The sequence below is a fragment of the Aplidium turbinatum genome, chromosome 8 (assembly GCF_918807975.1).
Source record: "Aplidium turbinatum chromosome 8, kaAplTurb1.1, whole genome shotgun sequence".
Lineage (NCBI taxonomy): Eukaryota > Metazoa > Chordata > Ascidiacea > Aplousobranchia > Polyclinidae > Aplidium > Aplidium turbinatum.
Genome location: NC_137479.1, coordinates 18038932 through 18059571, shown reverse-complemented (window position 1 = coordinate 18059571; position 20640 = coordinate 18038932). Strand labels below are relative to the sequence as shown.

The window sequence follows — 20640 nt, the reverse complement described above, 5'->3', positions numbered from 1 at the left end:
TACTGACTACTGAGTACTTCAAGAATGTTGTTAGGTAAAATTGGAAAGTGTGAGTTGGGAATAGATTCTTGAACAGGTCGTTAAAATTACATAATTATATTTAACTCTCTATGACAACTTGTAAAAGTTAGTAGAATTTCATAAAACTTCACATTTCCAGTTTTTTTCACTTCTATAATTTTCAATGTTTTGTTACTTCAACACTAGAGGGAGCTATTGAAAAATCTTAATGCAACCTAAAAAATTGTCAAATTTGATGGTGGTTACCTGATTACTATGGCTGGTCAAGATCTTATCATCCTTTTCACTTTTGCATGCTTATGGAACCCTTGCCCATTTTAACAATCTGTAGGACTGTGATAATGCCTCGAAATAGAGTTTTTTGAAAATAACTTCATTTTTAGACATTTTATGGCAAAATGTTCTCGAAGACCAATAGAAACGTATGCTTCTTCTGCTTCTTTTGATATGATACTAGTTTTAGTTCTCTATGACCATCGGCTACAAAGTTAGAGCACTTTCTAAAAGTTTGACCTTTTTGCGACCTTTAGTGCGATGTTGCTCGACCACTAGAGGGAGCAACTGAAAATTTTTAGTAAAACAGATGGTTTTGGACAATTTGCCAACTTTTTGGAGGGGCCACTTTTTCAATTTCAAAAAAAAGTTTTTTTCAGCCTGTCACAATCAATGTGCAGGCCTCGCGTCGGGCTGCTTTGCGTCTTGACAGAATGTGCTGTTTTCATTGTGGAATTTTGAGCGATGTGTTATTATCGGGTATTGACCTGAAGTAACCTTTGAATGAGAAATCTGTATTATGTAACGCATTTCCAGAATCGTCTGTAAGCATGCAAAGCTGGAATATTCTGTTGTTTTTCATAATTTCTGAGCGTCGTTTGTCATGACGTCATAAGGATGTTTACTAGTAGATGTCCGATTGCGAAATATGTATTATGTAAGAATCTTCCACCCTACGTGACATTCTTTAAACTCCTTTGAGCTTCTGCTTGTTTACATTAATGCAACTTGACAGAACAATGTGACATTACGTAACCTTCTCGAAGTTACCAGACCGAACAAACCTTTTATAAATAGTGGTGTAATTTGCATTATGATGATTATTATGTGAGTTGATTATGATGAGTTGATTATTATGATGAGTTGGTCATGAGAGATCATTGCTGTAATTGTAGCAGTTGGTAATAGAAGCAAAGATTATTGTTAATCAAGAGTTGAAGTATTGAATACGAGTAAAGCAAAATTGAAGCTAATATAATTTCTGATTGAAATTAGAATCGTATGAGAAGCTGTGAGTGGATTACGTTAAACTTGATCAATAGTCGCAAGCATTGGAATCTATTGCTGTTTACTGTTACTTTGATTAATTGTTGGAAGTGGTGAACCATTCGTTGGAGTCCTTCAAGCGTTTTTATATATCATTTCACCAGTAGAACTATCCGTGAATTTAATTGACTGCTTTTCGGTTATAACCCATTAAATTACGTCATTGAACCTTTCCAAGTCTTTTTCCTGGTAAGAGATAGAAAGAAATCGTGACACAGCCCACCCTAAATTGTATATACGGTTATACACAGGCCTTGACAGCATGCAAATTGAAGGCCTGACTGAAGGCCGATGTAATTTTAATTTTGAAATCTAAACTAAATTTACTTTAATATCTCTTTGAAATGACAGTTTTGAGAATTTAAATTGCCAAAGTGTGATAACTACAATTTTTTCCATTTACCCGTGTTACCAGACGTTTTTTTAATTTCCAGCACAAGTGCCAAAATCTACTCCGTTATTGAAATGGTAATAATAGCACAGAAGTAACTCAAAAATATATATGTAGACACAACGACTGGATTTATTAATTAATACTCAAATTAGGGTCCACGTCTTTTAGGCGCAGACAGTTAGGCGCTGGTCAAATAGGCGCGCACACTGTGGCGTCTGGATGTTTAGGTGCGGAGCACTGTGGCTCCCGTTCATTTAGGTGCTATTTCCAGTAAAGTCTGCAGATTGTGTCAGTTCAGCTTTGGCAAAACCTAGTCAGGGTTTTGACGGAAGACTAAGTTACTCTTCGCTCAAGCCTACCACCCGCTTGAAGATAGGCTACGGTATATTTTTTACTGATGTTTACTGTTTAGTGGTAGTTATTATTTGACTTCACTCACTGAACCCATGACAAACAACAAATAAATGCACGCGCATTAACAAAACAACATAGTTTTTTGTTCAATATAACATTTTGTGTGAAAAGCATTGCCCTACTTGCCAAGCTGATGCAATCTGCATACTTTACTGGGAATAGCACCTAAATGAACGGGCGCCACAGTGCTCCGCACCTAAATATCCAGACGCCACAGTGTGCGCGCCTATTTGACCAGCGCCTAACTGTCTGTGCCTAAAAGACTTGCTTCCTCAAATTATGTACTTATACCAGCAATTTTGGCATATGTGGCATTGTGGCTATTAACAGACCGGCCTTCAGTCAAATATTAAGCTGCACGTTGTCATGGCCTGTGTAATTGTGTACCGTTATATATAAGGGTCGCCATGACGCAAACCTTGCCAACAAGCTAGCTTAAGGTTGTAGGATGATTTGTTACTCTTGAAAGCAATCAGAATCGCTAACGTATATATAAGTTGCTGGTCTGAGCAGTAGTTTTTTGTTTTGTTTGTTTGTCGTATCCAGGCTTACACCCGGTGGTTGAAGATTTAGATTAAGTGGACGGGAAGGCAAGGAAGCCAATCTTCGTGTCCACCTTCAGGCTTGCCTTTAAGTGTCCTGCCACAGACAAAGCGCATGCTGTTGTGCGGTGTCGAACCGGCGCCCTTTGGTTGCCATTCCAGTGTTCTCACCACTCGGCTATGCAGCCGACCGGAATGCAGGCCTCGAAATTCGTTTTTGTTGACGGCGGACAAACGTGTCCGGTCTGAGCAGCTATCTCGGCGGACAAATTAAGTCTTACGGCGGACACACCAGTTTTAACGTCGATCGTCATACTTAATCTCTTTATCTTGATAAGTCTTCGCCATTTGAGAACCATAGCTACGGTTTAGGCTTTTTAAAATTTCAGCAAAGTCACTCTGAAAGACTTTTATCAGACCAACGACGTGCGCTTGACGCCGTGTAGCTACTAAATATGATGATGATGATAATATGATGATTGTTAAAAACTTAAATTCTATGGACTTTTTGTGTCTGATGCAAATAAATAATAAAAAAATAATCCGCCGCATAACTGATTAACTTCCACCGAACGAGGTCGTGTGGCTTCTTGCGTCACAATGCTCTGGGCACGAGTCGGAAAACTTCTACACTAACGCGTAACGCTACTATTTTCTAATGTGCAAAGTTTCACTAGGCTTTTTTCTTTAGGTTTATTTTTGCGTGACATGTGAGCGAAAGTGACGAAAAGAATAAACAAAACATTAGAAAAAGCACAATTATTTTCCCCTCTCCGTGATGCGGTCGCCGCTCCAAAATAGTATCAGTATTCCACGAGACCACGGCAGGCTCGGAGTTATAATCAGCGCAGTCAAGGCCATTCAAACATATGCGCATGATGAGAGCTTCAATAACATCGATCTTCAAAGACGTGCGCCAATCTCCACGAGATCACTGCTTGTCGTTAAGATACGTGATACCGAGATCTATTCCGTGTCTTTTCTCCAGACCGGCTAGTTGAGGGAAAAGCGTAAATGCGAGCTCTTCTTTAGCGATAAAATATGCGATTTCAAACAACCTCTTAATTTTGATGTTTTTTTTGTCACTCATATTGTCGATGGCCTTGATGACCGGAAATTGATGGCTTGGGGTAAACGATGTGTTGTGATCTTTGACAGAGCTAATCCTTAGATTCGTTGTTCCTTTAATATATGCGTCTATCACCACTAAAATTCCTAGTAGTAGGTTCATCGCCCTCATTCTCACTTTCAGAAATTTCCCTGGGCCTCTTCATTCTTACTGTAATACCAAAACTTAAGTTTTGCGGCATCTTGCTGTAGTAGCCTATACTCTTATAATCTAACTTTGTAACCAACCTTGCCTTATCAATATTACTCGGAGATCAAAGCCAGACATTGTGACATAAGACTTGAACTAAGTTGCGCGTGATTAGTGTAGAAGTACCGGTACTCCCATCAATTCTTAGCTAAAAATTCACCTCTGTTACGCTGATTCAATGTCATCAATCGTTGAAGCAACGTAAAATTCGAAAGTTTTTCTGCTTGAATGGAAGCTAAGAGATACAGTATTAACTTTTTCTAGATGCGCGCTTGGAATGCGATAATTTCGCATTCCGAGCGCAAATTATATTCTTGCAACAGTTGTTCGTGCTATGCAATGACGATTTGTATCGCCAGTTTCTGCGATATTTCTCGGCGGACAAATATGACCGATCTAGAGGGTACTTCCCGCGGACATCACATGCTGTGACGGCGGACATGACCGCCGTGTCCGCCGTGAATTTCGAGGCCTGGGAATGGCCCGTTTCGGTGAGTCCGATTCGGTTAGTCCGATTCGGTGAGTCCGATCCCTTAACGGGGGATTTTTTCAATTTTTTTTTTAAATTATTGGGTACCATAGCCTAATTATCATTGCCGTTTTAGGGTTAGGGGTTAGGAGTTAAGGTTAGGGGTTAGAAGTTAGGAACTCACCGAATCAGACTCACCGAATAGTAGCAGACCCGCAGCCGACATAGCCGAGTGGTGTAGTAGTTAATAATAGTCTTTATGTATATTTTTTGTCTACTTTTGTGCTACTGTTACCATGCAAATATTCAATTAGGGTAGCATTTGTTCAGGCAATGTTCAAGAGCATCTGGCAACACTAGTAGTACAGATTTGTCATTTTTAAAAGTCAAATCAGGAAATTTGCAGTGATTGATTTGAGATTCTGTGACTGCAGACGCAGCTTGGCGATGCGGATGCGTTTTTTCGTAACTAAAGTTTTAACTAAACTTTTTACGCCTCATTAGGCACGTAACTTTCTTTACCACTTTTCTCAGACCATGACTCCATGAACCGATTTTTAAAACCAATGGTCAGCAGTGATACACAACAAACAATCAAACATCGTTGCCATATTGCTACTTTTTACTTTCACAATCAAGTTCAATTGGTTTTCAAAGTAATTTTGTATATTTTGTAGTGGTGACACGATCTCATAATTTCATCAATTGGTGTTGCTTCTTCATACAGAAAAATGTCAAAGTATCTGGTCTGGTTGAAAAGTTGGTAACTTCTCCGAACGACGTGCAACACTATATGGCTAAGGGAGAAAAGATACGACACATGGGATCGACTAACATGAACGATCGGAGTAGTCGATCTCACACGATATGCAAAGTGGTAAGACTGCATTATTCTGTTGTGATTGGGATCTTTAGACACTGTGATACTCTTCGTCTGACGCTCTTCAAGAGCCTTTCGTAAAAATACAGATAGGTTGACTTTAGTCTGACGGCAAGCTCCTGAAGTGAGGCAAACGAAAAGTACTGGCCTACTGGTGCTTCAAACAACGAAAAAAAAATCGTTAAATTAAAGAATTCTTTATCTTTAAGAAGTATATACTATTTCAAATCCTAGACGTTGTTTGTGAACGAAAAATCTTCATATATACATTACATGTGCTTAAACTTTTATTACTATTATTATATTAAAAATACAATTTCTCTTTTGCATTTTCACTTAAAAAATCTTTTGTTGTGAGTTTTATCGAAGCAGCGTTTGTTTTACTACGTCTGTTCCCTTTCCATTCCCCGGAAAGAGGCATTGTTGTTGTTTGTGAAGTGACTAAAGTATTACAGTTGGGATTGTAAATTATTATTTCAGGTTATTGAAAGCCGTGAAAGGATTGACTCCAATCGTTCCACTAGCCGCGACGCGCTGGAGTCGGCCGTGAAAGTTGCACAGCTGGTACACTTTTTAGAAACTTTTATTGTGGTTGTTTGAAGCAGCTCCATGCAAGTAAACAGGTTTACAACTGAACATCATGCAAATAAACAAAATGTATGTCCATAGGCGTCGAAATAGAGTGGGCCGGGTGGGCGGCGCCCACCCTGTCGTGAAACGAGGGTGGGCAAAATATGTTTTGCCCACCCTGTTTTCATAACACTTATAAAGTGTTTGTTACAATTATTTCCGTTTTTGTTAAACGCTGAATTATCCAACCAACTACTACATCGCAACTTCATGTTTTACGCTATGTCTCTCGCTAGGTATCCGACAGAACAAAGCAATTCCGCAACAACGCTGCGTTGAAAAAAAGCGTTTGGGTACAATTTGATCTTTTTTCCGAATGGTCTCACTTTCGTTACGTCACAATCAAACTTCAGTTCCGGGTCAGCGTAAGGGAATATAAAAAAGTTGGTCGAATAAACCTTTTTCTGTTCAGGACTACTTTACAACTGAACTTGTGCTGCGTGATTGAATGACCACATTGTACCAGGCCTCGAAATTCGTTTTTGTTGACGGCGGACAAACGTGTCCGGTCTGAGCAGCTATCTCGGCGGACAAATTAAGTCTTACGGCGGATACACCAGTTTTAGCATCGATCGTCATACTTAATCACTTGATAATTCTTCGCCATTAGAGAACTATAGCCTAACTACAGTTTAGAAGGTTTTTTAGAATTTCAAGAGTCAAAGCCCCGTGTAGCTGTACTGTATAATGCGCCGCATAACTGATTAATAAAGCTTTGGTAGAGAGTTTGCTTTGTTGAACCATAAAGAAATAAAACATAGTAACTTTAGCGGGTTTAGCATACTTTGTTTCACACAAAATATGACATATATAATTAAAATAAAATAAACTCAAACGTTTTCGACACGTACGTGTGTCCTCATCAGAAATTAAATCTGCAATACATAAAATGAAAAATTGTAAGATAAATTTGACTATGCACAGTTACAGTGCATTTTGACTATGCACAGTTACAGTGCATGCAGTGCACAGTTACAAATCTGCAATACATAAAATGAAAAATCGTAAGATAAATTTGACTATGCACAGTTACAGAGTATAGTCAAATTTATCTTACAATTTTTCATTCTATGTATTGCAAATTTAATTTCTGATGAAGACACACGTACGTGTCGAAGACGTTTGAGTTTATTTTATTTTAATTATGTTATATTTTGTGTGAAATAAAGTATGCTAAACCCGCTAAAGTTACTATGTTTTATTTCTTTATAACTGATTAACTTCCACCGAACGAGTTCGTTTGGCTTCTTGCGTCACAATGCTCTGGACACGACTCAGAAAACTTCTACACTAATGTTACTATTTTCTGCTGTGCAAAGTTTCACTAGGCTTTTTTCTTTGGGTTTATTTTTGTGTGTCATGTGAGCGAAAGTGAATTTTCTCTGGGCCTTTTCTTCGTTACTGTAATAACTTATCAAAACTTAACAAATTTTGCTGCATCTTGCTGTAGTAGCCTACTCGTATAATCTAATTTTATAACCAACCCTGTCATCAATATTACTCGGAGATCAAAGCCAGACATTGTGACGAAAGACTTGAACTTAGTTGCGCGTGATCAGTGTCGAAGTACCCGTACCCCCATCGCTTTTTAACGAAGAAGTCGCCTTTGTTACGCTGATTCAATGTCACCAATCGTTGAAGCAACGTAAAAATCGAAAGTTTTTGTGCATCAACGGAAGCTAAGAGATACAGTATTTATATTTTCTAGATGCGTGCTACAATGCGAGGGAAATTATATTTTTGCAACAAATGTTCGTGCTATGCAATGACCATTTATATCGCCATTTCTCGGCGGACCAATATGACCGATCACCGATCTAGATGGTACTTCCGGCAGACATCACATGCTGTGACGGCGGACATGTCCGGTTGTCCGCCATGAATTTCGAGGCCTGTTGTACGTAAGCTTGGCGCAATACAAAACCGCAATATCCGCACAGTCAGCAGTCACCTGTTCGAACATTTTGCAACAAATCCGAAGGCGCCACTTTAAAGATAACAGGTCACGAGTCACGCGCTTTTTAGGTCGCAAAGGAAAACATAAAAGAAGTTTGTTTAGTTTAGCTGCGCTCATAAGATCGCAAGGCGCAATAAATCAAACATCAAACCTATTAAAGCTTAATTGCTGCAGCGACGCTAAATGCAGTCTTTGTTAGAAAGACTAACCATTGCGAATTTGCGAACACACACATTCAATGAAATCTGTTTGAAAACTCTCGCCCACCCAGTATTCCTCTCTTCTAAGAAAAAATCGACGCCTAATGTCACTACTTAGCGAACGCCCTACGTCTTTTCAAAGGTGTATTTTTATTGAAAGTAACATGAATTCGACAATCTTGCTCTTTCATGCCAATCCACACCCAGTAGGTCAATATGGCAACCTGCTGTAACTTTTGTCGTGACCGGGTGGTTAAGTTTGTAGTACATTCCTTGCGTATGTACTAGGTATGGGTTTGATCGAGGACTCTCTTTTGTTGGATTATATCTTTCCTAAATCTTATTGTATGTATTGTACATCCAGGTTCTTAACAGGTCACGGCTAAAGGGTATTAGCTCAACAGTCGACAGCATTTTTTTTATTTTTATAGAACTTGGTGGATTTGGCCGGGTCGGAAAGAGCGAGTCAAACTGGGGCTGAAGGACAAAGGTTCAAAGAAGGTTGTTACATCAACAAAAGTTTAATGGTTCTCGGTCAAGTGATAAATCAAATATGCAAAGACAACGAAGTCGGCGGTGGTTCCGTGTAAGTGGATGCTCATTGCTCAATGAAGTGTGTGAAAAAAAAACTTTACCTTTTAATAAATATGTTTATGATTTCTCGCAAGCATTGTTAGGTCTATGAAGTTTTTGTTTGTTTTTTCAGCTTTATAAGCTTCAGAGACTCGAAGTTGACCCGCATATTGCAACCCTCTCTTGGTGGAAACTCCCTCACTGCCATCATTTGCACAGTCACCCTTGCCGTAGTGGATGAGACGGAGAGTACCCTTCGGGTAGGAAAGTTTGCATTCGTTTTTTTTTTTTTACAAAATTTACGCACTTGAGATAGTACTACATGAAATTAAAAGCTACAAATAAATGACAAATGAAAATTGGCTGTGAGCACAAGTTAAAGCACTCGGTGCTACAGTGGTCCCATCAAAGCGTTTTTCTTTAAAGAATCGAACCACATTGATGAATGTTCGTCTCGTGGACTAGTATTCGAATGCAGTGTTGTTGTTTAGTTTGCAAGCAGTGCAAAGAAGGTACAAAATAAACCAATCATCAATGAAGTTTTATCGGACGAAGCTCTTCTCTTCAAGCAGAAACGAGAAATAAACAAACTGCGAAAGCAAATCGAAGAGGTTTGTGCAAACTCAGCTTTTGTAATCACATTCACTCTATGCTTCTGTAGCTTATTGCATAATGAAAAACGCCATCTTTCAACAATGTTAATATTCAGGCAAGATATAACTTTAGGTTAAGTGTTTTGTGTTCACTAGCGAGTATGTTCAGAATTTTTTTTTGTGATAAAAGCCATGAAATGATGCATCTGATGAATGTTACGTAATGTTCTCTGTGGTCTAAACAAAGTTTGCAACAAAATCACAAAGCTGAATTTTGCGCTGTTCGTATGTAACAGATGGAGAAACGACAGGAGAAAAATGACATCAAGGTTGAATATGAAGAAAAAATCCAAGCATTAACCAGGATGTTGCTGGTATCCAGCCATCCGGTTGATTACGTGAAGGTGCGTTTTCGTGAAATTCTACCGTTTGATTTGAAGTAAAGAGAGTGTTTGTGTCTGATCATAGACTCAATTAGGCATGAAGCTTGCGTATCAAGATAATAGTGCATTTCCCAGTTCGAAATGTACTGTAATTCTGATTCAATTTCGTCTTAAATATTTTGTTTATCTTAACTTCTTCGACTTTATGTTTAATGTTGTAAGTTTTACGTTATCTAAGGTGGAAAGTAACCGCTCACACATCTTTTGGTCTACCTTTTTTTTTAAATAATGTGTGTTTCACGTTTTTTCTTGCCTGCTACCGCACTGCAGTATATACCTTCGTAAAATTTATTTTGTATGTTATTTGATCTGAAAATGCCCATTGTGGTGGTGCGTGAAGCGTTAGTGAAGCAATAAATAAACTTGTTTGTTTTTGCTTTCATCTTCATCAGATGGACGTTGCAACTATTGCTAGAAACGATAAGTAGCTCATCACGTTTAGGTTGACTTCATTCTGACGACAAGCTCTTGAAGAGAGTCCGGACGGAAAGCACTGCAGCAATAAAAAAAATCCTTTCGCCTTAGCCTAGATTGTGCTTTCGTTTAAAAGAATTCATCAGACTTTCTGTAATGCATACTTGAATATTATTTCCAGAAACAACAAAAAATGCGACGAGAAACTTGGTGTCCTGGTGCGGTGTCGGCCAAACTTCGTAAAACGCCGATAAAAGAAACGGGATCCGAGTCAACTGAACGTGAGTGAACACTTTTTTCTATTGCTGCTCGAATGCATGGAAGGATGTGGCATTTACCTATCTTTGTTTATAGCTATGCAAATCGCTAGATTGTGTGACAGGTTTGGTTGTTTTTTTATACCTTGAAAAAGCTATTGCGGACGAACATGGAAGTGATGAAGACTTCATTTTATCAAACATATAATCAAAAGTTATACTAGAAATTTATATTTGGATGTGAAACTAACGCTGCTGTACGGCTAACAATCTAAGCATCTATTTTTCAGCTGAATTTTCATCAATTGATCGTTCGGTCTTCTTTCACGATTTGTTCACAGAGGAGAGATCTCGCTTAGAGGGCGACACGCCCATATCTCATGCTCCGAAACATCGCTTACAAGATGCCGGAATGACTTCAGTTCGGAAACGACCACGATTTGTACGCGATTTTAAGCTGATTTAATTCACTTATCTCTTTACTTCAATGATTTATTTTCGGTTTTTAAAGCAAGTTGTAACGCCGATGTGATGTATGAGCGGCACTTGTTACTAGGTTTAATACCGAAGTTGGCTTTAAACTAACTTACGGAGTATACTATAGAGTCTAAATCAGTTTTAGTAATGAGACGTATTTTTCTCATAACTTTAGGGCTCAAGGATGGCAAACACCACATTGACATTGTTTATTGAAGAAAATCAATGGCATTTAATTCATTTGCATAGTGTTTTATGTTTTTTTTTAGAAACTAACTTTCTTAAACGTGCAATAGTTGCGTTTTTTTTTTAAATACAAACATAAATTGTGACCCAGGACGCATTTGGTTGGACATAGCTGGGCTAAAGGAACCTTGCTACTTGTAAAATTTCCAGGATTGTTACAAGGCAGAATTGAGTGCATAACCTTGTGCAAAGTACCATTGTGTTTGCTGATGTTGTCAACGTAGGAATCAGTGAAGTTTTAACAGGGTTCGCTTCAACTGACCGTTTTTTTTAGGATGAAGCTACTCCCTCTTCTTCCAAAGATCTATTACCCGATCAGCTAACTTCTGTTCAAGAGCAATTGAAAATGAAAGAAGATTTATTAACAGAACAACAGGTAGGTAGTTAACGTGTTGTTGGAAGACGGAAGTTGTTGTTGTTGTTGTTGTTGTTGGAAGACGGGCTTGGCTTGGAAGACGGTGTTGTTGGAAGACGGGCTTAACTTTCCGCAATGCATAAATATATTGCGGTCCTCGGTTTCATTCACAAGTATTCACTTCGCCTCAGAGCTTGGGTTTGAGAACCTTGCTCTAGGTCTAGGCAAAGGCTAATTGGGCATCTTATAACTGGGGTTGGCGTCCACAAGGGCGTGCAACTATAAAATCTTTGCCAAACACTACATTATAATGATGATGATGAATGAATCTATTAAACGTATAGTGTACATTATAATCTATGCAGGTTCTGGCTTCCGAGTATAAAGCAAAAGTGGATACTCTCGAAACGGAACTGGACGCTGCTAAGGAAGAACTGAAGACAAATCAACCGGAACAATTGCAGGCGCAAATTCGAAAACTATCAGGAGAGGTATCGTGAATGAATTTATTTCGCAAACTCTGCAAAATTTTCATTGTTGTGATCATAAAGCGGAAGAAATCTGAAAAGAGGAAATTCTTTAACCATTGACAAAACAGCGAAATTTGATCTCACCTCACTACGAAGAAGCATCACTTGTGCACTTGCTCGTTTTGCTGTTCGAACAATGCGTTGAATGCTTTAGAGTTAGACGACACACACTCTGTCTCATTTTTAACTTTTAATTATACCAAAGCTAGTAAAGATTACGGTATATATTTTTTTTAATTTAGATAAAAATGCAAGATAGTTTGATCGAGCAATTCATCTCGGAACAAAACAATGAAGTATCGGAAAAAGAAGCTTTGTCGGCAAAAGTCGATGAATTATCGAAGAAGATCGTGGAACTGGAAAGAAGGGAACTATCGAGAATCGAAGGAGATTCTGTTTCTTCTGGTATTTTGAAATACTTTGAAAGTTTCGAAATGTTTGTATGTTAAGCATTGTCATCAAATCTGTCGAAATCGGGACGAGTCTCAAGACTGTGCAGACCCCAACCTGCTCATAGTAATCCAATAAAACCTTTCTGGTCCGGAGAACCTAATCCAAGCAAGCTGTCTGCTTGAAGCTGACTGGTTCATGTCGGTGTAGATACATTGCTATTAAAATACATCAGTTTAGCAACCTCAGTTGGATAAAAAATGCATTTTGCTCTCAATAATTTTTAATGTCAAATGTAAAAGAATAAAAATCTTTCACACTTTGTTAGTTTTATATCAGCAGGTAGTGATTTTTGCTTCTGGTTGTGCAGTCTATTATTCGGAATAATAATAATTTTTACAGCGTTGCAAGGGCGCGTGAATGATTTGTCCGAGCAGTTACGTGAAACTTGCCGGGAGAAACGTCTTCTGCAAGAACAGTTTGACATCGAAACTGACAGATCGACTGAGCTCAGTTCCACTGTGAAGAAACTCACCAGTGATATGAGTGACATCAAGGAAAAGTCTGCCCACGAGTTGGAAGAATACAAACACAAGGTATCGATGACCGATTATACAGCTACTTTAAAACAAACTGATTCATTATATACCATCAATTTATCGTTGCTCATAATGATATGTTACTTCAAGTTCATACTTTTGTATTTTGTCACATTCATAGTATAAACTGTCATCTTGCAGACCTGCACGTGGCAATAACAAAACCTTAGGAAAATGGAAAGCTTCAGCCGAGTTGTAAATTCATTTCAAGTTAATGGCTTCTTTTAAACTAATAAGCAAATAATTCCCGCAGAAACATCTGGAGTGACCATATTATGATTTGTATATGAAGCCGCACAACGTCTATTAACGTTGATGGCAAATTTTGGTTCATCTCTTATTATTAAAATATAAGTAACATGAAAAACTGAAAGTTAGTATTGTTGCATTTTCTTGATCGTTATTAAATCTTTTCACAGATGTTGTCTCTCCAATCACAACTAGAAGCTTCCCTCCCTTCAACTGAGGTTTGAAATCTCATTTTCGATAACGTGAAGAGTAACTTGTTCATTAAGATCATGTATTGACAAAGTAAATCTGCCACATCAGACCGGTTCAACATAAGATTTTATAACAGACGGGTAACACCCAGTCTCTGATGTGATGTACGTGACGTCACAGTTGATTACGTAATGGAATACTCTCGTAATGTTGGATTTCTTTGCTTCATCCGATTGCAAATTTTCCAGCTTGTAATATTTTTTCTATTTATTTATCTTAACCTGCTTCATTTATTATTGGTTCAATATAAATTAACTATTTATAATATTCTTTAGTTGTACTTTTGTATGTTTTAAAGCTTTTCCATACAACAAATCAGTTGTTTTTTACAGTGATTCAATAGACGTTGAAGACGTTGAATCAATGTAAAAAAACGACTGATTTGCTGTTTGGATTTGGCAACATCCTTATGATGTTGAATGGTTTTGTTTATTCTATCTAACCGATTCAATTTCAGTCTTCCATCTCTTTGGAAAAATATGATAGTGAAATTGCGTCATTGAAAGAACAATTAGCGGAAAAAAATGTCATGATTTCTGAACTGCACCGGTCAATAAGTTCCCTTGAAACGAAAGTATTTGATCTGGAACGTGAGGGTGCTGAGAGTGAGTTCAAAAAGATATGATTTTTTTATTTGTTTGCAACACTGCTAAAGTGTCTTTGAACTAAACCTAGAAGTACGAAACTTTTTGCCCTAAGCAGTATAACAAGGTTTAATACTGATTGGTGTGACGTCATTTTACGTCATCCTGTTCGATAATTTCATAGCATTTTGTGCTAAAACCTGGTTGAACTGTTTGGCGTTCACCAAGTGGTTCTAAGTTATGCTCATTGTTATAGGTAATCAACTTAATCATATGTGAGTATTTAGTAGTGGTAAATCGTATATTTAAATTGTGTTTTGTTAAAGCAGTTTTAATATATTTCTCTGCGCTACCTTTTTTGATTAGGATACTCGACAATGTTTATGCGGCCAATCTGGGTCGAGACATTTGACCGACCTGTCGCAGGAACATCTCTCCGCTAGACTCTATGGCGCGAATTCTATATCGTCCATTGAGCATATTTTGAGTTTTTGCAGATGTTTTTGTGTATCAGTGTTAAATTTCCATCACAATTCTTTTTTACCATACACTTGTGACGCAAAAGTTATCCAATACATATTTGACAATGTATGTTTTTGTTTTTTTAAGTACGTTTTGTTTTTGCATTCGAACAAAAATGACTGACTGAAGAAAATACAAAAATGTACGAAAATACCTGAAAAATCAAAATTGTTTTGCAGATGTACATCCTAACCATGATAATACGTTGAAAGACGACCAACCAGCCAGCAGTGTGTGAGTTATGTTATGAAAAACTACTGCTCGTATGGATTTTGAAGTTTGTGTTTTTTTTAGTTAAAACAGGCAAATGGAGAGGGAGCAGCTTTGTGTCGTTAACTATAGTGCATGGTCTTTGAAACGTTTATCAAGGTGTTTACCAGAGACCAAGAAGGATGAAATTGACTTAAAATAAAACTATTAATAAAATTGATCAGGCCAACGGAAACCTCATTGAAAGATATTGACGGAACACAATGCTTAGAAGAAGCGTTGAAACACTGTGAACTACTAATGGCTGAAAAAGAAAGTATTAAAAAAGAAATGGACGAGATGGTATTCAAACTGTTGGAAAAAGATGGAGAAATAAAGAAAATGTAAGCTCTGGTAACATTTAGTCCACATGATGCTAGTTGTTAATGAAATTATGAATCATGAACGTAATGTTTTTTTTTTACTAATTACTTGCTGAATGGGTTGCACCTGTAGGTCGATTTAGCAAGGTTATCTGGTTGTCAGGATGTATAGGAAAGGTACAAAACACCCAAAGAAATTTGTTTCAATCGATTCATGTCAGTTAGCGAGTAATTCCTATATTAAAGTTCCAATTGACGTTGTTATGAACTTATGGAAAACCAATCTGATCATTTTATCGTATAATTTTTTCAATTGAACTTGAACTTGAACTTTTGCGATTGAACATCACATTTCGTAGGATGGAACAAGCCAAGTTCGACCATGACGAAAAGGAGATTTTATTTGAAGAAGAGGTACAGTAGCTTACTGTAGTTACCTACTAAAAATTATCTCAGTCCGCGGTGACCAAACCCTATCATCATAAATTGTTTTCAAGAGAACTTTAAATTGCTGATGATCAGAGCTGTAAAGTCGACAAAAAATATACGACTCTGACTCTTTGGTTTATACCTGGCCGACTCGACACGCGGAAATCCCTCACAGCTCTCTGCTGATGATGATAATAATTGAGATTTGAAATTTTTGTTATTTACTGAGGTGGTATGGTTATGCCTAATACACGCTTTAATATTTTTAAATGTGCTTAGAAATCTACAGTATAATTGAAAATATGTCTTTGTAAACGATTCAATATGGTGTTATTATGGCACGCATCAGTTACCCAACAGAAAAAAAATGTTTGATTTATCCTTGCACATGCACCAAGCATGTCTGTTCATGATGTATTAACAACAGTCCCACTGCGTTTTTTATTATTGTGATGTAACTTTTCATAAATTTTATTTGACTTTGAAGCAGCAAATGTATCTTGCTATGTTCAGAAAGGACTGGTTGCTGAAATAGAAAAGCTGAAAGAAGTGATCGAGAAGAAACAAAGCGAATGTCTTGAAGTCCAGCAAAGATACGATGACGAAGTAAGACAATTCAAAGATCAGTCGGTGAGATATTATCATTGAAACAGTCTGCAAATAAAGTTTTACATGTTTCGACATTACTAACATTAATTTGATAACTCTATGTCTATAGTCTATATGGGTAACGGAGGAACTTTTCTCGCATCAGGAGATCACTCAGAAATTAAAAAGAGGGAAAAATCAGTCTAAGGTACATGTATCAATTCGTGTAAAAATAAGTGATTAAAAATGTACCCAGGTTCCTCTTGATCAAAAAAAGGCAATAGAAACCCTGCAAGAAGATGTAGCAATATTTCAGAAGACTGCCAAGGACGCTGAAGTTCTTCTCCATGATTCGAATCGAGACCTCTCTCAAGCTCAAAGCGAAGTGGACGAACTTAAGAAAACTGTGGTTGGTTGAGATGACCTTTGCACGTATTGTATAATTTTCTTGCACCTGTTTTTTCATTTCATACTCATACAATTTTATTGATTATAACCTACACTTTTGTGGGTGATTGCTTTCAAATCGACGGTTAAATGGCCGAGTAGACGCGACACTTGGCTTCTAACCAATCAATCCTGGTTTAACACCCGGCCAAGCTGGATGTTGAAATCCACTCACCTTCGCTTGGGTGTCATTAATTTTGTTGCTGAAGAAAGACATTCAGGAAAAATCCAGCTCATCACTGCTATGAGCTGATTAATACCACGAGAACCTACAGTATGTCATTGACGTACGATAAATCAGTAAGGAACCCCCTTTACTTTCAAATCGAAAAATATTTAAAGTGTATTGTGTTAGTGGATCAGTTTGGTACCATTCTTAAAAATGGTTTGATTTTTTTACCAATTTTATTTTCTGTCAATCTCTGGACTGCCGTGTTGAAGAACAATATGACCAAATACAACCAACGACTCACGCTGTGCGAACATTACATTATCAACAGGAGAAACAAAAGTCTGCAATATCCAAGCTTGAAGCTGACGTTGAAAGTTACGCATGGCTGAATGAAGCATCTGCTGGGAAGTCAAGCATTCATCACTTAGAACGATCCATAGATCACGCGGTTGATTCTCCACAGCTTGAAGGTGAAGCTCGCGGTAAGTTCTAATAAATGGCATTCTTTTTCTTCTTCAAGCTTGTACTATTTTCTGATAGGTTGGGGTTGAATATAGATAGGAAATTAAGGGTTGAATTCTGTGGTTTTCTTTTAGTTTTATGCACCTTTTAAGACCTGTTCTGAACAGCTTTGCTCATATACCATTAGGCGCATATGTCAAACAAGAAAGAACAATATCACAGCAAGTAGAAAACTATTCACGGAATAAATAATAATTGAAAGAAACGGTTAAATATTGTTGTTTGATGCATTCGTTTGGTGGTAGCTGTTTCATCATCATCTAAATTCGGTTTTGTCTCCAGTAGTGGGAGTGGCCGATTCTTTCCTTGCAGCGATTGCCTTCATTTCTATTTTCAATTGCATCTTCTTTCAGTTCGACTGTCTACCTCATTTTTCACCTGTTCTTTCCATGTTCTTGTTGGACGTCCCCGTTTCCTCTTCCCACCTACCTTCAAAATCAAGGCCTTTCAAGAAAACTTCCTTCCTTCCTCCTTAGTACATGTCCAATGTCCATACCATCTTCCTCCGCTTGCCTAGGAAGTTTTTCAATAGTCTCCCTCATCTCTAGCATATCCATCAGTTTTTTAGTTATTTTCTCCGACCTCGTTTATACCCCACACATTGCTCTCACTACTGCCCTTTCTGCTTTCTCAGAATTGCAAGTTCACTCTTTTTAGCACCCATGTCTCCCTACCGTACAATTTGATTTTGTCAAAATTGGCAGTATAAAAGCATAAATTTTTATGCTGTATTTGTTTTGCTTTTCGACAGATGATGACTTTAGCGGAAAAATAAAGGAACTAGAAGACTTGCTGGCCAACTCTCAACAAAAATTGGTCGAAAAAGAGAACTTGTTGAGGTCCTTGGAAGAACACAAGAAAGTTCTCACTGAAGACATGACTTGCTGTCGTTTGGAGAATGAGACTTTGACTTGCGACTTGGACAAATGCAAAGCGGACAACCAAGTCTTGACATCACGCGTTGCCAAATTGGAAGCTGATTATGAGTCCACGACCGAACTTTTGAAAAAGAATCTACAGTCTGCTAACGAGATAGTGGAAGATTTGCAACAGTAAGATGATGAATCGTTTATTGGTAATTTTGTAATTTCAAGTTTACAATATTGTATGGAGCATCTAATTAAGTGAATGAATTCAGATATAAAAATCACTAAAATAATGCTGGCATCAGTGCAATCATAACACGTGCCAAGTCAAAGTTCCCTTCTTTTTTCTTATAAAACTTGTACAGCTTCAATGACATGTTTTACATTTTTGTAGGAAAATCAACGTTCAATGCGAAAAGCTCGACATTTCGTGTCAGGCTACAGAGGAAAGCGCAAAAGGTAAAATGCGAATTATTGATGTCAATACCATGATGATGTGCAATGTGCAGCTATCCCATCGCTGTGCTTCACTTCCCAGACAGCAAAATCCTTCAATTTTGCATTGCAGCATTGTCCGTCTATTTTGCAACCTTGATTCAACGTCCGGGATCAATATAAAAATGACGGATTTTGCTGTCTGGGTTGTTAATAGTTGTTGTTGCAGGCGAAAATGCCGATAAGGATCTCCTAATCACCCAATATGAAAAAGAAGTGGAGGTTTTGAATGAGAGATTGACAAAAGAACAAGCTTCCTCCCAGGAACTTCAAGCTTCCCTGGATTGTGCAATGAATGAAAAGATGGCAAGTGCGCATCAAGCAAGCGACACTGAGCATCTGCCAAGTGAACAACTTTTGGAAAACCTTGCTGCTGCTCGAAAGGAAATCGCTGGATTGCAGGCCGAGTGAGTTAATTGTTATGTATTTAACTATTTATGTTAACAGAAAGCCAAAGCAAATGGTTTGCCATTTTTTCGAGCTAATTTTATCAGCAAGGCCGATTTCTAGACATTCATTACGTTTCAACAGAAACGAGCGTCTCAAAGAAGAGATGCTGCTCATTCAAGGCGCGTTGTTGGCTGAAAACAACAAGGATCTTGACCAACAACGGCTGCTAGAGAAAGCAGATCAAGACAAAAAGGATTCCATTGAAGTATTTGCGCAAGAAAGAGAGCTCGCTAATATTGAAATCAAGAAACTTAATCGCACGGTAAGATAATAATAGTTTTTGGCGAGTCTCGGTATTTTTTGCTGCACAGCTGATGGAAAAACTAAACTAATTGCTGAAAATGTTCTTCACATTTCAATATTTGTAGCTTCGGGAGGGCAGATGAGTAATTTTACAATACCATAAACAGATGACCGTCAATAACCTGATAGGAACGAATAGCATTATTCAAAACTAACACAATACACTAACAGACTAACAACACAAAACGTTTGAATTTATTGTGTTGTTAGTCTGTTAGTGTATTTTATTTGTTTTGAAAAATGCAATTCGATCCTATAAGATTATGGTCAGTCATCTGTTGGTAGAATAAGAATAAACAGAGAAGAAGAATGTTTGTATTGTCTTTCTTAAGCTCGTTGCTCAATTGTGCTGTAAATTTAAAGATCTCCGCTAGGGAAATATTGCTGCGGTAGTTAATAATAAACGTCAGAATCAATAATGTGCTTTGTGAAGTCTTCTGTTGCACTACGGTAACTCTTTTCATTTCAGCTTGAAGAGAAGCAAACTGCCCTGGCGAAGTCGCTCTCGGAAAAAGACATTGCCCTACACCAGGCTAACAAACTTCAACAGCAATACGATGAGGCTCTCAGTCAGGTTAAATATTTGTTCTAATCTAAAATTTAATGCTTTTTGAATAATTTTTTCGTCAGCGTTATTTATTGTGGTTTGGATGAAATGTGTGATAAATTGTTGGTGCAGTGCAACAATCTTTCATCTAGTAAATAATTTTTCATGTTTTTTTTCTGTAAATTTGACAGGTAAATGACCTTCAAAGCTCATTAAATGGCAAGAATCAATCGTCGATGCTATCTATGCAAACCCACTCTGACAGTCAAAAACTGGAGAAAAAGATAAAACAATTGTCTTTGAACTTAGATTTAACGCAGCAGAAGCTTACTAAGTCGGAAGGAACCAATAAACAGCTACAAGGTAGGGACACCTAAAAGTTCTGCCTGATCATTTCAAAACGGTCAATCATGATCACAATAACTTCAATCATGTTATCTGCACGATTCTCGGCTGTAAATTTGTAAAATTATGTGAGTATTTTGATGATCAGAAGCTGCCACTAATAATTGTGCGATACTAAACTTGGGTGACAAATCAACAAAACAAATGTGCATTAGAAGCGTTGCTAAGAACTTCATGTGAACCCTTCTGCTTTAGGGTAGGGCGAATTTTGAAGT

General features: G+C 37.7%; 1 protein-coding gene across 1 annotated transcript in view; it reads left to right on the top strand.

Moving 5' to 3' along the window:
- LOC145776111 (uncharacterized) overlaps nt 1–20640 on the top strand; it is a 42120-nt gene that overhangs the window by 8646 nt on the left and 12834 nt on the right. The window contains exons 6-31 of the mRNA XM_082587515.1: nt 5206–5355; nt 5839–5922; nt 8577–8731; nt 8852–8978; nt 9210–9329; nt 9608–9715; nt 10350–10449; nt 10716–10867; nt 11423–11524; nt 11869–11994; nt 12276–12438; nt 12826–13019; nt 13442–13489; nt 13981–14128; nt 14809–14863; nt 15064–15222; nt 15561–15615; nt 16144–16260; nt 16475–16627; nt 17166–17319; nt 18111–18411; nt 18620–18684; nt 18890–19127; nt 19252–19432; nt 19943–20047; nt 20212–20383. Of these exons, the coding sequence (XP_082443641.1) occupies nt 5206–5355; nt 5839–5922; nt 8577–8731; nt 8852–8978; nt 9210–9329; nt 9608–9715; nt 10350–10449; nt 10716–10867; nt 11423–11524; nt 11869–11994; nt 12276–12438; nt 12826–13019; nt 13442–13489; nt 13981–14128; nt 14809–14863; nt 15064–15222; nt 15561–15615; nt 16144–16260; nt 16475–16627; nt 17166–17319; nt 18111–18411; nt 18620–18684; nt 18890–19127; nt 19252–19432; nt 19943–20047; nt 20212–20383 (3532 nt within the window). The remainder of the gene's footprint in view (nt 1–5205; nt 5356–5838; nt 5923–8576; nt 8732–8851; nt 8979–9209; nt 9330–9607; nt 9716–10349; nt 10450–10715; nt 10868–11422; nt 11525–11868; nt 11995–12275; nt 12439–12825; nt 13020–13441; nt 13490–13980; nt 14129–14808; nt 14864–15063; nt 15223–15560; nt 15616–16143; nt 16261–16474; nt 16628–17165; nt 17320–18110; nt 18412–18619; nt 18685–18889; nt 19128–19251; nt 19433–19942; nt 20048–20211; nt 20384–20640) is intronic.